General features: G+C 41.2%; 2 protein-coding genes and 1 long non-coding RNA gene across 3 annotated transcripts; all 3 read left to right on the plus strand.

The window, feature by feature from the left end:
• Window positions 1-2418: 2418 nt before the first annotated feature.
• Window positions 2419-4254, plus strand: LOC131249445 (protein BOLA4, chloroplastic/mitochondrial-like). Its single transcript, XM_058250254.1, has 2 exons — window positions 2419-3074; window positions 3976-4254. Exons 1-2 carry the CDS (start codon window positions 2736-2738, stop codon window positions 4252-4254), a joined length of 618 nt encoding a protein of 205 aa, XP_058106237.1. The 5' UTR covers window positions 2419-2735.
• A 1397-nt stretch (window positions 4255-5651) lies between these two features.
• LOC131247844 (uncharacterized) lies at window positions 5652-7315 on the plus strand. Its single transcript, XR_009172055.1, has 2 exons — window positions 5652-6691; window positions 6796-7315. It is a non-coding gene; the product is annotated as an uncharacterized LOC131247844 (long non-coding RNA).
• Window positions 7316-11276: 3961 nt separating this feature from the next.
• LOC131249446 (uncharacterized) lies at window positions 11277-12364 on the plus strand. The gene is made up of 3 exons (XM_058250255.1): window positions 11277-11756; window positions 11852-11990; window positions 12105-12364. The coding sequence occupies exons 1-3, from the start codon at window positions 11277-11279 to the stop codon at window positions 12362-12364; spliced, it is 879 nt and encodes a 292-aa protein (XP_058106238.1).
• Window positions 12365-16364: the final 4000 nt, after the last annotated feature.

Raw genomic sequence — 16364 nt, forward strand, 5'->3', positions numbered from 1 at the left:
AAAGTAGTGAGCTGTGTCTTAATTTATATGGGTCTACTGGAGTGGGTTGAGAGAAGGTTTGAAAACCCATCCAGACCCTCCTTTTATAGGCTATGATGGCTGGAGGTTATGGTCCAGGGAATTAAATCTCATGACCGTTTTCTAGCTGTTTGAGAAAATTATCCGTTTTATGGCCCTTTTTTTACTGTTGTGCATGGGCCATTAAGCTGCTGCATGCTAACTGTTGTGAGACAGCAGCTAGCCATTTTCTAGTTGTTGGGCCAGCCATGCAGCAGTTACAGCTGAACCCTGCACTAATTGCACAGCTGTTACAAATCTGCTGCAACAACGTCTCACTCCGGTTCGCTCAAGGTCGCGAAGGAGCGACCCTCTGCGACACGATGCGGATGCGGATATGCGAAGTGCAAAGTGCGCCACTAGCACCTCTACAACTACACTGCCTCACATGCCCATGCCCTCGCACCGAACCCGTGCCCGTGACTAAGCCCGAGCGCGAGCACGCGCGCAAGGTCCATAGTCCTTGGACTAGGTGAGTAAATATTATAATACTCCGCTGTTTTCATTTAAACCATTTTTTCTTCTCTTCCCTTTCTTATGTGAGACTATTCCTAAAAACCCACAAAACGGTATTTTTTTAAAAACAACTTTTTTTTTTTATATATATCATATATTATTTTTTATTATTAAAATATATTTTATAAAAATCAATATTTTTGCAACAAGTACGTCTCTCAAAAAAAAAGAGATAAAGTCTCTCTCTCTCTCTCTCTCTCTCTCTCTATATATATATATATATTCTAATAATTTATGTAAACTTGAATTTCATGTCTCTCTCTCTCTCTCTCTCTCTCTCTCTCTCTCTCTCTCTCTCTCTCTATATATATATATATATATATATATATATATATATTGTAATAATTTATTTGAATTTACAGTTCCCTCACTTGCACTTGCACCCACGCCAATGCCACAACTAGGGTAAACCTGAATTTCATGTCCGTTGAAGGTCCAATCCTTCTACTATTATTGTATCATATTTTTGACTATTTTGAGAAACCCTATGAGAGGGCGACACATGGCATTGTATGAGAGAACATGAAGTGTTTAAAAAAGATCTTCAAAGATTTGGAGCTCTGTTTGGGGGGTCACAGCTGGCATAAGTCTACTGATACACGTTAGTGGATGGTCAATGGAGTATTGCAGTCAATATATAAGAAGCACCATGGAGTTGTTTAAGATATAAAAGGCAGCCAAGGGTAGCAAAGTTTTGACGTAGTCGATATATAGGATGCATGGTCGAGTTTTTTAAGATATGAAATGTGACCAAAGGCAACAAAACTTTGATTTACAGAAGTCGAACCGTTGTAAAGAGAAACCTATTAAAAGAAGGAACTAGAGAAGTAAGGAATTTAGAAAAACTTTTGGACTACTATAACCATTGTAATAATAGAAGAAGGAAATGGAGGAATAAGCTACAATAGAAATCTATAAATAGAGAATAATGCAACAGATCTAAGAGTCTCACACCAATCAAAACAAAAAAACCTATTAATTTACTTTATTTCAACTCATCTTAAAAGTAATAATAATTAAGTAATGATAATTCTTAGATATAATTTTTAGTTGTAATATGAGTGTGGGTTCATATGCTAGATTTGTTCTTTATCCAATATCAAGCAGTTATTTCAAGAGACGCATTCTTGTGGTTGCTCTTACTAACTAATTGTGAGTTTTTCCTTTTGCTTGATTTGCACTAGTAGAAGACACAAAATAATTCAATTTTGGAGGAAGAATCCTACCTAACAATTATCACTTAATCGATATAAACTTTTGTAAGTGCTTGAGTTAGCGATTGATCTTCTTAGAATTTGGTCATATATATATATATATATATATATATATATATATATATATATATATATATATATATATTCATATTTGATATATTTATTTATTTTAATTTTTAGAGTCAAAGTTGATCGGTTTGCACATGCATAATTAAAAACAAACCGAGGAACCAACAACTGCAACTAAAGTTAATAAAGTACTTGAAAGTCCCATAATTTTGCATCATTTATCTTTCGCAGCCGGAAAAAACGGATTGATGATTTTTGATACATCACCAGTTAGTTGTCTCGTGAAGTCATTTCTCTCTACTACATTTCGGTTCTTCATCCCTCTTGGGAGTGGGCCGCAGAAAATGTAAAGTACCATCTAAATGGCAGGTGGGGCACGAACATGATTGGCCCAAGGACCTTCAAGTGGAGGGTGAAACTTTCACAGGCAACGTTTTCTTTTCTTTTTCTTTTTCTTTTTTTTTAATGAAAATTTACTTCTCTTGGATGGGTACTGGAGAAATTTGGGTCTCGCACCGCAAAGATGACTTTAGGAAAAAAAAAAGAAAAGAAAAAAGAAAAAAAAGAGGACAAATCCACTCTCTATGTATGGCCCCGCTTAACGAGTATAAAGATAAGGTTATGACTCTGCTCCATATTTTGCACGGCTCAGATTCTAATAAATGAGATGTAGCGTGAACAAAGTTGCCCGCCCGATAAACGATCCAGATTCACGCCGTCAATGAGAAGCTAACTGCGGAACGAATAGGAGTAAACGAGGACGAAGTTAGAAATTAGAGGGAGAGAGAGAGAGAGGTGGGTTGAGGTGGGTTTTCATCAGTTGCTTAGGTATACGATAAAAAGCAGTGACACCGACGACGCGGCCCCCATCCATCCCAAATGACTCATACACTTTTGATGCGTCCGTACGTATTCTCATCCGTCCGGAGCACCAATACCACTCCCCTCATCCGTTCCGTTGCAGTCACACCCACCTCCTTGTTTTCCCGCAGTAGCAGCAATAGCAGGAAGATTTTCGAGAGAATCGCATCAGCTTCAGCATCACTTTCTTGGTCGTCATCATCTGCGGTTAGGAAGCTCCAATTCCATGACTTTTCGTATTCGACACCCAAATTTGAAGGCTTTTTGGTGAAGAGGAGATTCAGTGTCCGATCGACTACACAGGTTTCTGATTCGGGTTCCATCGATTCCCCCATGATGCAGTCCATGCAAAAGAAGGTTCTTTCTCTTTCACCTAAACCCCAATTTTATCTCATCATCGGAATTTGATATCTCTCCAGCTATCTCCTTTGCTTATCTGCTATGCTACACTCAATGGGGGGAATTTTTTCCATTCTTTTCTTGGATTATGAGGGAACATAAAAAGGGTTACAGTTATGCATGACCTCCTCCTGAAATTTCGGGTCCATCCAAGTTCTCACCAATTATTACTGCCTGCACTGCACTCTTCTTTTCATTTCCTTTATTTATTTATTTATTCCCGTGTAAATAATACTACTGCAAGTATCACTTAAGGGTGTGTTTGATTTCACCAAATATCATGTTATTTTTGCCCCAAATTAGACATAATCATGAAATTTGGTGCAACCAAACACATCCCAAACCAACTGTCCTAGACCTGGCAAACTTCAAACATAACTAAAAGCACCATAATCCAAACACTTAAAAACAAGCAACCAAAATATCCTGGGGAGCAAGCAACACACTGTTTAACCCAAAGCTTCAGAATACCATAGAAAATTGAATGATAAAACTCCATCGGATTCTTTATAAGAACTATAAAAAAGTGCATGCGATTTCGAAATCTGCCAGTTCAGTTTGAAAACCGTATGAACTGGTTGATCCATGAAATTGAAACACCATGCTGGGTTTACCAGGTTCTCTAATCCAAAGCCTGGGGGTGATGTATTCCTTCTAGTACTGAGTGTCTTTCTGATCGAGCGGTTGACAGACGTAATGATCTGGTCATCTTGGTCACAAGTTTTGTTGAATTCATCTGCTTGTCTTTTTTATTAAAAAATGAAAAAGATATTGTAATCATGTGCTTTTGTGTGTTCCACATGTCAAAATTTTTTCCAAGTTGTAATGCAGTCTAACAGTTTGCACCATGCCTCAACAGATCAAGGAACAGCTAAATGCAGATGAGGTCATTGTCAGGGATGCTTATGGAGACGGTCGACATGTCAGGTTAGATTGTCTTTTGACTGTTGCTGGATGTGGGGGTGCATGTAACAAAAGAATTACAATTGCTCTTCTGTTGATGGGAAAGATTGTGCATGCACAGTGTGCAGTAAGAGTTGGTGTGCACGTATCTCCAGGCATATTGACACATTTCAATTTGACGTTTAAACATTCATGTTGTGAAATTCTTGTTAGATTCCTGCAACCCATCTTTTAGTGGATGGAGGTAGTGAGCTCACTGGTTCTCGGTATCTTATGGTGCTCATTGAATCAATGCTCTTCTATTTAACAAGAAGAAGAAGAAGAAGAAGAAGAAGTTGTGAAGTTCTAGAGATTAAGGAGCTTAGATGTAAGAAGTGACTCTTGTTAGTTTGCACCATTTGGAAGTTACAGATATGCACAAATACTCGGGCAAATGAGGAAAGGAACTAAATATTGAATAAGCCTCCTAACAAAGTAAATGCAATAGCAAAAATACCGATTGAAATAATGTAATAAATGGTTCTAGAAGTTCAAGGTAATAAAGATATGCACAAATTCATTGATGCAAATTTGGGTTCGGTTTTATGACTTGAATTTTGCTTCTTGTAATGACTCTTGATATGTTGGGATGTGCTTGGTTGGTATATTTTTGGACATTTGGCAAGCCATTGGCTTACTTAATATGTTTTCTTTTGGAAGGTGACTTGGTTAGTATGTTATGAACCTGTAATAGAATTATGTGTTAGATGTTAATGCTTAAAGGTTAATTGTAAGGAAACTAACATGTTATGTATATGTTTTGATGTACTACTCGTTGGAAGTTTTGAAGTGATATTCCTGCATTGCTTAGAGGAGAAAAATTGTTGCTATTAGTAAGTTGCTAGGAAAGAAGTGATAGGGCCCATAGCTAACTCTACTTCTTGGGTTTGGTCCAGGAGCAAATTTGGAACTGTGTTGTTAGTAGGGGTTATAGTAGTCTTAGCCTCTTGTTCAGGTATGAAAAATCACAACTCTAAGAGAAAAAGGAGCCTGTTGCGCCCTTGTAAAAAGTGTCAACACGTGGGCTCACAACCTTGGTAATTGGCTAAGTCATTTGAAAAGGAGTTCACTTGTCGCACCCTTGTGAATAAGCAAAGGGTGCACCTAGAGGTGGGCACGGGATGACTCGATCTAGTTAACTTGACTCATCCGGCTCGTTCAGATCTGACTCGACCTGAACCGAATGGGTGAGTCGGTCCGAACAAAATAGGCTTCGCCCAATCCGAACTCAAACTGAGTCGAGTTCGAGTTAGCTAGTAACTCAACCCGATTTGACCCGAAACTCAATCCGGTTAGACTCGACTCAATCCAAAACCCGACTCGACTCGGGTTTGGGTATATATATAATTTCTATCATCTCTAACCCTATCCATTGCACTCTACCCCAACCGGATCCCAAACTCTGTCTCCCTCCCTCATCTTCGAATCTCGGCCTCTCTCTCTCCCTCGCTCATCCTCCTCATCTTCCAAGCTTGGAAACCACCCACCACCATCACCCTCCTCTTCTCTCCTCTTCTCTCCTCCTCTCCACTCTCTCGGTCTCTCCCTCCCTCATCTCTCAATCCGACTGGTGCCAACTCGACCTAAATAAAAAAAAGGGTGGCCCAATTCACAATGGACTTTTAATCAACTGCTATAGTGATCAAGCCTGATAAATACTCACCAATTTGTAAATTTATTTGGACGACTTTTTTTGTTCAAACTTGCACCTCTCTTTCTTCCTTTTACTCCCTTTAACACGTGTGCATGCAGCATGTAAACACACAATTCTATGCTCCATTCCCTGCCGATTGTGCATTCACAGTATCAAAAGTTATACATTTTGTGGCTCATGACTTTCTTTCTCTTACAGCTTACAGTTTCTTTCCTTTCTTACTTTTAGGCAGTTCCTTTTAATGAAAAAAAAAATCTTGTTATTTTTGAAAATTCAAATGCTAAACCCCTTCTCTTAATCAAGTCCAAACTTCTCCCATATCTAAGGGTATTTTCCCAGTTTTTATGGAAATTCACAATTTTGAAGAAATGCGATAGTTTCGGTTTTATATTAGACACATCGATTTTAACCTTGAGCTGACCCCGTTTAGTTGGGATAAGATTTAGATGATGACAACAGAGATTTGAACCTAACTTGTCACAGGTTTGCTGACACATACATCCAATCAATGTTTCAAACACATTTGATCAATTTTTAGCTTTGTTCTCTGCAAAGAGATAGGGAACCTACTTTGATTTTTGTTTATACTTACCTGAACGGGTGCTATTTTGAATTTTGTTTTGACTTTTCCAATTTCACCTATGAATGTTTGACGTTCTTTCTTTCATTCTTTCTTTCCTTTGTTGTTGTTGTTGTTGTTTTGTTAAATTGTGTTATTGATTTACTGGTATGTTGTGCGGCTGGGTGAATAGGTTTTTGTGCAGTCGGATGTGCTGGAAGTGGCACTTGACATGAGGAATCAATTTGATGCCCGGCCTGATGAATTTGAACACATGGATGCTCTTGATCCCAATATTCTATGTGACCCCGAAGGATGGCTCTTAAGCAACCCACTGGGAATTCGAACTGAAAGAGAGATACATGCACAGTCGGAAGGGGCAAAAATATACAGAAGGATGTACCAGAAGCGAACACCATAGTATGTTACTATATCTCCTACACAAACGCTGTTTCCTAGCAATTCACCTAATGAGCTACATGCAGTTTTTCGTTTCTGTTTATTTTGTCTGATTTGTTACACAGAAAATGAGTGAGGGAGACTGCCTGTGGGATCTCTGCTGCACTTTTGCTTCTCCTGATCTTTGTCCCATTTTACTGACATTCCTGCCAAAGTAGCACAAGCAAGATGCAGGGCATTCGTCAATATGCCGTGCCCTGTAATTCAGGCTAGTCCACTCATTAAGTAGCGTACATGTGCATTGAACATTCACCTTTGATTTTTTTTTTTTGAAAAAAAATCTAACTGTCCATTTTTCTCATAAATGAGTGGTCCATCTGATGAGTTTATCGAGAATCATTGTCCAGGTAAGCATGGGCTTAAGTACCTTTTTAGAAAGTTTGCTATGATTGGTATTTTTGTGCTTCAAAAAATCAGGAAGTTTCTTATTTTGATTCAAGCTAGGAAAGCAAGTACAAACCGATTAGGAAAGTAAGAGTGTTGGGGTCAAATAAGGGAATAGGAGTTTCTATAAAAAAAGCTGAAGCGGTGTATGTATGGAGTAGTTTTACAAGAAATACAAAAAGGAGAAAAAGACTGTCCCTCTCTCTAAACTTTTCTCTAGAACTTCTTTTCTTTTTCTTTCTTCTACCATGATGCCAATGTCCTCCTCGTCCGTGCCTTGCTAAAGATTTTCTGCATGGTATCAAAGGCATGTTGGTGGGAGACTGGCTGTTTTTTTTGAGTTTTTCCACTTCCTATTTGTGTTAGTTCTCCTTTCATGCAAGTTTTTTTTATTGGTCTTGGTGCGATTGATCATGTAGACATCGAGTGAAAAATTCTCCCAAAGGTTTGAGATGAAGGAGTTGGAAAACCATTAATACTTTTTTGGTCTTGAAGTGATGAAAGATAAATGGGTTTTGTTTCTTCAAAAGAAAATCGGTTTGAACTTGCTCACAAAGTTTGATTTGTTAAGTTCAAAACGATCCACCTCTCAAAAAAACGAAAAAAAGAAAAAGAAAAAGAAAAGTTCAAAACCTATCTCAACGCCACTTGAAGTGAATCACAAGCTATCGAAAGATGAAGGATAGCTACTAATAGATGCACATGCTTATCAAGAGATGGTTGGTAACCTGATATACCTAACTATTACTCGCCCAAATTTAGTAATCCACTTAGGGTTGTCAATCATTTTATATATGAGCCTAGGAAGCCACATATGGATGTAGTGAAGCTAGAGGTGTACACGAGTCGAGCTTTGCCCAGCTCGTGCTCGACTCGGACTACTCGAGTCCCAGCTCGTGCTCGGCTTGGCCTTCGAGCTCGGAACAGCAGCTCGTGCTTGGCTCGTCAGAGCTCGAGCCGAGTTCAAGCAGATTTCGAGCCGAGTTCGAGCAAAGTTTTCGAGTCTGGGCGAGCTGCGGTAGGGACAGGGGCACCGAGCAGGGCAGGGACGAGCGGCAAGGACGACTGGCTGCAGGGACAGGGGCACTGGGCAGGGCAGGGACGAACGACAGGGACGACTGGCGGCATGGACAGGGGCACCAGGCAGGGCAGGGATGCTGGACAGGGCAAGGTGAGCGGGAGAGAGAGAGAGAGAGAGAGAGAGAGAGAGAGAGAGAGAGAGAGGGAAGAAGGAGGGTAAGGGAAATCGCGACCGAGCAGGGCAGGGACTGCTGGACGGTCGCTATGGTCGCCAGAAAGGTAGCTGGACAGGTGAGGGAAGAAGAACAGTAAGGCAATCGAGCAGTTGAGACTTGAGAGAGAGAGGGAAGAAGGGTAATGACCGATGGGAGATAGGGGAACGAAGAGAGGGTTTTTTTTTTTTTTGAAGGGGACCGAACGGGCGCTGGGATGGCCGATGGGAGATTGGGAGTTAGGGTTTTGATTTTTAAAGGGTATATATACCCTACCGAGTCGAGCCGAGTCGAGCAGGGGCAAGCTTGAGCTTGGCTTGAATTCATTTCAAGCACCAAAAAACAACTCGACTCGGTTCAAACTCAGCTTCGATCCGAGTCAAGTTGAGCTCCTTCGAGTCAAGTCGAGCGAGTTACCGAGCTTTGCTGCTCATGTACAGCTCTAAGTGAAGCGGATCTTGAGATATATGAAGGCAACCATCAACGAAGGCATGTTTTACCGGAATGGTATGCCAATAAAGCTTGAAATCTATTGTGATTTGGACAAGGTTGGGGACGTATCTACACATTCAACATTGGGTTTTTGTTTGTCTTAGTTCAAGAAGTGTATCATGGAGAAACAAGAAGCAGCCTACTGTTGCATTATTTGCTGCAGAGGCCGGATATCAAGTTGCAATACTAGCTACAGGTGAAGTGTGTGGTTGTCGCAACTACTAAGAGACTTTGGAGGTTGACTATCCTGCTCCTATTATGAGTGAGAGTGCCAGTTCGATCATGTTGGTATCATACTCGACATTTCATACTCGAATGAAGCACATGGAGGTCCAGTGCCACTTCATTTGCGAGAAGTCATGAGCTCGAGTTGATGTGTCCCAATCAGTGACCATGCAGTAAATATTTTCACCAAAGCACTAGATGCAAACAAGTTTGATCTTTTTAAAAGAAGTTTGGGAATGGTAGATGCAAGTGGTACTTGATAATGAGGGAGAGTGTTAAGAATCATTGTCCAAGTAAGCACAGGTTTACATGCCTTTTTAAAAGTTTTCTATGGTGGGTGTCTTAATATTTCAACAGATTAGGAAAATTCTTATTTGGATTCAAGATAGGATAGCAAGTATAGACAAATTAGGAAATTAAACGGAGCTTTCGTGGAATGTCACGGGAGTGGGCTTCAAACATAAACGGAGCTTAATTAAAGCCTCTATTAGCAGAAACAATCTTGATGTTGTTTGCCTCCAAGAGACCAAAGTTCCTCTTTTTCAAAATAAGCTGATGTCTTCTTTATGGAATGCGCCTGACGCGAAGTGGACTGCTCTGGACACGTTAGGTAGCTCGGGAGGCATCGTTATTGCGTGGTGAGCATCCAAATGGGACCTCATTTCTTCTTCCAAAGCCTTCTTCTCGATGTCCATCTCTCTTCAAGATAAGTGCTCCTCATTTCAGTGTCTCATCTGCGTTGTTTATGGTCCTAATACCGACTCTGCTAGATCTGTATTTTGGGATGGGTTAACCAGGGTCAGATTGTCCTATTCAGGCCCGCTCTGTGTGGTGAGCGATTTCAATGTCACTCGCTTCACCAAGGAACATTCTAGGAGGAGGACTTCGCCGGCTATGCTTCAGTTCTTTGATTGGATCTAGTCTCATGAGCTCATTGATCTTCCTCTCCTAGGGGCCAAATTCACCCGGAAGAACGATCGCAGGAACCCTATTCAATCCAGGCTCGACAGATTTCTTCTCTCGCCTGACTAGATAGAAGCCTTTCCTTCGTCCCTCCAATCTTCTCTCCCCAGAACAACCTCTGATCATTGCCCCATCCTTTTGTCTCTAGAGGAGATTAACTGGGGCCCGAAACCCTTTAAATTCAACTCCTCATGGCTACAGTCAGATGGGCTTCGCGACAAAATCATTTAATGGTGGTCTACTTTCCAAGTGGAAGGTTTCGCTGGGCACAAGCTTTCCTATAAGCTCCGACTTCTCAAAGATAATATTAAGGGTTGGCATCTTCAGGAAATCCAGAAGAAGGAAGCTGAGGTCGACTCCCTTTTATCGGAGTTGCAAGCAATAGACTCACAGGTTGATGACATCCCTCACTCTTCAGAAACCCTCACCAGGCGCATCGGCATCATTCAGGACCTTTCGAATAGAGCTCTAGTAGAAGAAGCCTCTTGGAGGATTAAATCCAGGTCCAAATGGATTGCGGAGAGCAACAAAAATACCGGTTTCTTCCACAATCTGGCTAACAGCAATACAGGTCCAAGGCCATCCTCTCCATTTCCGACAACGGTGTCATGGTGGAGAATCAACAGGAAATTGAAGACATTGCGATAAAACATTTTCGTGATCTCTTAACCTCCGACACCTGGAGAAGACCGCTCCTCGATCATGTATCCTTCAACACGTTGGATGCGGCTGACGCTGCTCTCCTCGAGGCTCCTTTCTCTCTTGAAGAAATCAAAGCTGCTATCGACGCAATGGAAGGGGACAAAGCTCCGGGACCGGATGGTTTCCTGATCATATTTTATCAGTCTTTCTGGGATTTGATTCAACTAGACGTTCTTCACTTCTTCCAGGAATTTCACAGCCGAGGAAAGCTTTCCAAAGGGCTGGGGGCTTCTTTCATTGCTCTCATTCCCAAGTTGGCGGGGGCTGTTTCTTTATCCGAATTTAGACCTATCAGCTTAATAGGGAGTCCCTATAAAATTCTGGCAAAAACCCTCTCTTCCCGCCTGTCGAAGGTTTTATCCAAACTCATCTCGCCTAATCAGAACGCTTTCATCAAAGGCAGACAGATCATTGATGGGGCTCTGATTGCAAATGAAGTCCTGCACTCCTGTCATAAAAATTAGTCAAGTGGCTTCTTCTACAAAGTGGACGTGGCCAAGGCCTATGATCATGTGGATTGGGGCTTTCTGAGGTACATGTTACAACGCATGGGGTTCGGCGCCAGGTGGAGCAAGTGGATTGATTCTTGTATCAGGTCTGCTCATTTCTCAGTTATCCTCAACGGGTCCCCAAAGGGTTTCTTCAAAAGCTCTAGGGGCCTGCGTCAAGGGGACCCCCTTTCCCCTCTTCTTTTCCTGCTCATTGGTGAGGCGCTCTCCAAGATGTTGATCAGAGGCCATGACCAGGGAATCCTACGTGGTTTGTCGATGCCAGGTCTGACTCACCCTCTCACGCACATCCAGTTTGTTGATGATATTTTAAAATTCTCTCAGCCCTCTCCTCAGTACGTCAATCACCTACGAACTGCTCTCCACTGTTTCGAAGCTGTGTCTGGTCTTTGCATCAATATGGGAAAATCAAAGCTGCTAGGAATTAATGTTAACACCGATACGCTGCTCTCTTCTGCTATAATTCTCGGGTGCCAGACCCAATCATTCCCCACCACTTTTGTCGGTCTGCCCCTCGCAGTGAGACCCCCCCCCCCCTCCCCCCCCCCACAAAATCCATGTGGGACAGGGTGATTTCTAAATTTCACAAATACTTGGCGATGTGGAAATGTTAGTATCTCTCATTTGGAGGTCGCCTGACTCTGATTAAAGCAACTCTGATGAATCTTCCCCTGTATTATATGTCTTTGTTCGAGTGCCCGGTCTTGGTTCTGAACGCCATCGACAAGATCAGGAGAGATTTTCTGTGGTTTGGTAAGGAAAATTAGAAAAAATTCCACCTGTTGGATTGGAAGGAAGTCTGTAAAATGTACAAGGAGGGTGGCGCCAATGTAAAAAATTTGAAGGTAATGAACAAAGCCTTGCTAGGCAAATGGTCCTGGAGACTTGCAACCGAAAAGGAAGCCCTTTGGTCATCAATTATCAAAGGCAAATACGGCTCCTCCCCCGGAAATTGGTGGACTAAAGATTCCTCCTTCTACAAGGCCTCTCACATCTGGAAAAGCATCCTTTGCGCCAAGGGTCCGGTCATACAGAACTGCGCGTTTCAGCTAGGAAATGGCTCTTCTATTCATTTTTGGGGAAGATCATTGGGTGGGGGAAGACATCCTCAAACGCCGGTTTCCTAACATCTATCGCTTGGCTCCTGACAAAAATATTTTCGTCAACAGCTGTTTCCATGCCACGCCAGCCCAGGTGCTCTGGGACATTCGTTACTCTAGGAATCTGACCGATAGCGAAGCTTCAGAGTATATGGCTCTAGGACTGCCTATCTAACATCAAGCCCCTCCTCAGCCAGCAGGATACTATTATATGGAAATTACATATGTCCGGAAAACTCTCGGTTAAGTCCCTTTATGCGCATATCTATCCTTCCTCGAACCCATCCCAGGACGTCTCCCCCTTCATCTGGAAATATTCTGCTTCCCCCCAAACTCATCTGCTTCGCCTGTTTGGTGGGTCGTAACAGAATCCTCACCGTTGATAATCTTATTAAAAGGGATATGCAGATTGTCATCATCTGTCTTTGCTGCATGAAAGAAGCCGAAACAGTTAATCACTTCTTGGTTCACTGCCCCTTCGTGACTCAGATTTTTGTGGACTTTTTCCACATCTTCTCAATCAGTTGGTGCATCCCTGACTCGGCCTCTAGCCTTCTCTCCTCTTGGCATGGCCTAAGATTGGGAAAGAAGAAGACCACGGTGTGGCGCATGGCTATTCTGGCAATATGGTGGTCAGTTTGGGAAGAGCGAAATGATAGATGCTTTAACGACGCTTCCTCTTCGTCTTCTTTCGTGGGGTCCAGGGCTAAGAGAATGTTGATAGAATGGGTTTCTATTGTCAAGGGGTCTCTTTTCTGTGATCTTTCTTTTCTTGGCCGTTAGTTTTTGCTCCCTGCTATCTCAGCAGGTTGCTCCTCTTTAGGCTTTTTGTACTTTTTTTTCTATCTTAATGAACCCATTGCTTTAAAAATAAATAAATAAATAAATTTAGGAAATTAAAAGTGTTGGGGTCCAATTAGGAAATAGAGAGTTACTATCTATATATAAAAAGCCCAAGGGATTTATGAATGGAGTAGTTTTTACAAGCAATAAAAAATGAGAAGAAGCTTCCCTCCCTCGACAGAGCACTTTTCAGAAGAAACCTACCCACTTTTCTAACTCTGATTTTGTGTAACCTCAATTATGATTTATAAATTGAAGTTGTCTATCTCATTCGAATTGCATGCTTTATTTTTTATGTATGTGTCTGAGTACCAATCCAAGGAAAGAGGATACTAATAAAAGATCAAGCAAAGATATGCTTCTCGTCTTGTTCTAGGTAGGGAAGGGCTGAATATCTCGTCTTGTTCTAGGGAAGGTAGGATTGGATATAAAAAATTCTCCCTCCAAGTTTTTTGTTTTTGTTTTTTTTTTTTTTCCTTCTTCCTTTTCTTTCTTCTACCATGATGCAAATACCCTCCTCTCTTTTCTTTTAGTTTGAGATATCTATATTTATAGGTTCCGCATTCACTTAATTCAATTTAACCTAGGTTCCGCATTTACTTAATTCAATTTAACCATTATTCATAACCTGAATTAGCAGACCTCGTCAAACTGTCAGTGCCCTTGCCTTACAACTATTCAATCTTTGAAGGACACTCTTCGTTGCATTGTCTGGGTGTAATCAAATCTTCCACAATGGCAGCTCCTGACAGTTTATCATTTAATTATTATTTCAGGGTCACCCTCTATTTCTAGATTTAGAATGTTCAGCTTCATAGCCAACTGAAGACCCAGGAGGCGGCCCATTGCTTCTGCTTGATTAACTATGCATTTGTGGAGTCTATTGCAAAAGGCCGGAATACACCTACCCTTGCCATTTCTTATGATTACACCAACCCCACAATCGTCTTTCAATGCTGACACAGCTCCATCCAAGATTTGGAGCGTACCATTTCACATGGGCTACTTCAGTTTATGCCATCCAAGAATCAAAGTGTACCATTACTCTTGAGTGGACAAGGTTGGCTAAGCTTCTTAATTGTAGAAATGAATTGGTCAGGAGGGCTGGATGGTTTTCATTAAAGCTGGCCTGAATCAAAGGGTATGCTGAATTAATGTTGAATCCTCCATTTTAGGTGATTTTCCAGATGAGAACCAATAATGTACCACAGTGCAGGGCTGCCAATTGTATGACTTAGTGTACTGGTGTGGCCCACCCAATGAGTGGATCAGCCTGATTTTCATATTAGGTATCATAGCACGCCCCACCTTTTTCATGGATTGGATATTCTACACCTGCAACATGTTGGGGTGTAAAAAAAAAAAAAAAAGATGCTACCAGAACTCAACGGGCACCGCTGTTGTACTTGTATCTAATCACTTGTTAAAAATCTAATTTTCTCCATGGAGCTACCAAATCCATTGAAATTTTAGACAGATTGTGTAAATGCATGTGATATTTTGTGGATCACTGGTTCCGGATTTTATCTATTATTCTGGACAAATGATTACACACTGCATTCATAACCATTTAAGCATGTATCTGTGGCCAATGTGCTTCCCATGTGGGACATCCAGGCAGCACAAAAGGTTGGCCTCATCAAATATCACCAGATACTAAAATTAAGCTGAGATAAGCAGTAGGTGGGCCACTGTTACAACAGCCCATGAGAGTGTTCCCGATATATATGTGTGCGCGCACCTGCATTGCTGCGCCCGTGTTATACGTATATTCTTCAGTTATAAATGCAATATTCCCCACTTCTCTCTCCTACGCAAAAAATGAAATAAAAATTGCCCAATTATCTCTTGTTTGGCCGTTGAACAAAGTCGTGGGCCTTTATTTATTTTCCCCAACTTTTAGTATTTTAATTAATTTGATTATGACATCATGATGCCATCACAATTCCGGGCCCATGTTAAGCAACAGAAGACTTCTTTTCATCAGATTCAATGCAAGGAAGAAAAAAAAAGTAGGCAAAGGAATATTGAACGTGGGCCGTTTGTTCTTTGCAGAAGTGTTTTCCAATGCAGTGCTTGACTCTGGGAAGTATGACCGGGCCCTTGGGTGAGTGCTCCAACTGTGGACATGTGACCACACTGTTGATGCACTATGAAAATCCAGATTGGAAGATCGTGACCACCAAAGCTCCCCTTTTTCAGTTGAATGTGGACCATAGCTGTGTTTTTTTTTTTTTTTTTTTTGTTCTTAATTGCCTATTTGTTAGACTCGGGCGACCGCACATGGGTTGAATCTTGCAATCCATGTTAGCCATGACAAAATGAGTTATCAATTGGGTCTGTCAATTTATTAGTATTAAGAAAAAAAAAAGGGCTTATTTTTTACAAATCAAAACCTATCAGATAATCCTATCTCTCAATTTTCTTTTGACCCTAAACCATTTTTTGTGGTTTGCCAATTGCCATTGCTTTCAGAAGGTTAGAAACTTTTGATAAGTCTAATTTTCTATAGATATGTCATCCATGTCAGGGCCCAATATATGGATGGACCCAATTGGTAGAAAAGCATGGCATATGCACCAACCAATCAATGGCTTACTATTCTCAAATTCATCCCTTCTATCAAACATTCCCAAGCTAATTTTTGGGTAACAGTTGTAGGAGGTTGTGAAAGGACCAGAATCCTCTACAATAGTTGAGTGGAAAGGGCTACATCATCAGATCATTGTTGGGCATACCGTATTGTGTGTTACATCCACTCCATCCCTTTAGATTTGATTGTTGATGTTATGCCTTGGACCCAAAACTCGATCCAACTTTTTAGTGGGCCACGCTGCATTGAACAATGAGATGATGACATTTGCCATGCAAACATTGCAGGTTATGTGCAAGAATTTTACACCATGGAATTCCCAAGTTCATCATGTATGGTGAACGATGGGGAAAATGGATTTTACGAACCCAATAACATACACCTTATAAGGTCCCTTAGGCCTTGCATGGTAGAGTAAACTGGATAGTTCCAAGTACTGTTGTAAATTATACAGATTAATATATTTCTGTATAATGTGGAAATCGAAAAATTGCAAAATAATCTGAAATCGGGACTGGCTAAAGCACTTCACAAACACTGTCCTTAAAATGTTATTTGTCCCTACTCAAGTGAATTGGGTATACTGATAGG

This window comes from Magnolia sinica, chromosome 6 (assembly GCF_029962835.1).
Source record: "Magnolia sinica isolate HGM2019 chromosome 6, MsV1, whole genome shotgun sequence".
In the NCBI taxonomy this organism is placed as follows: Eukaryota; Viridiplantae; Streptophyta; class Magnoliopsida; order Magnoliales; family Magnoliaceae; genus Magnolia; species Magnolia sinica.

Excerpts from the sequence above, each read along its gene's own strand:
- LOC131249445 (XM_058250254.1), top strand. The coding sequence starts at position 2,736 with ATGACTCATACACTTTTGATGCGTCCGTACGTATTCTCATCCGTCCGG. Across the intron at positions 3,075-3,975 it reads TGCAGTCCATGCAAAAGAAG|ATCAAGGAACAGCTAAATGC; the intron begins GTTCTTTCTCTT and ends ATGCCTCAACAG.
- LOC131249446 (XM_058250255.1), top strand. The coding sequence starts at position 11,277 with ATGGGGTTCGGCGCCAGGTGGAGCAAGTGGATTGATTCTTGTATCAGG. Across the intron at positions 11,757-11,851 it reads TTGTCGGTCTGCCCCTCGCA|TATCTCTCATTTGGAGGTCG; the intron begins GTGAGACCCCCC and ends TGGAAATGTTAG. Across the intron at positions 11,991-12,104 it reads GAGAGATTTTCTGTGGTTTG|GCAAATGGTCCTGGAGACTT; the intron begins GTAAGGAAAATT and ends AAGCCTTGCTAG.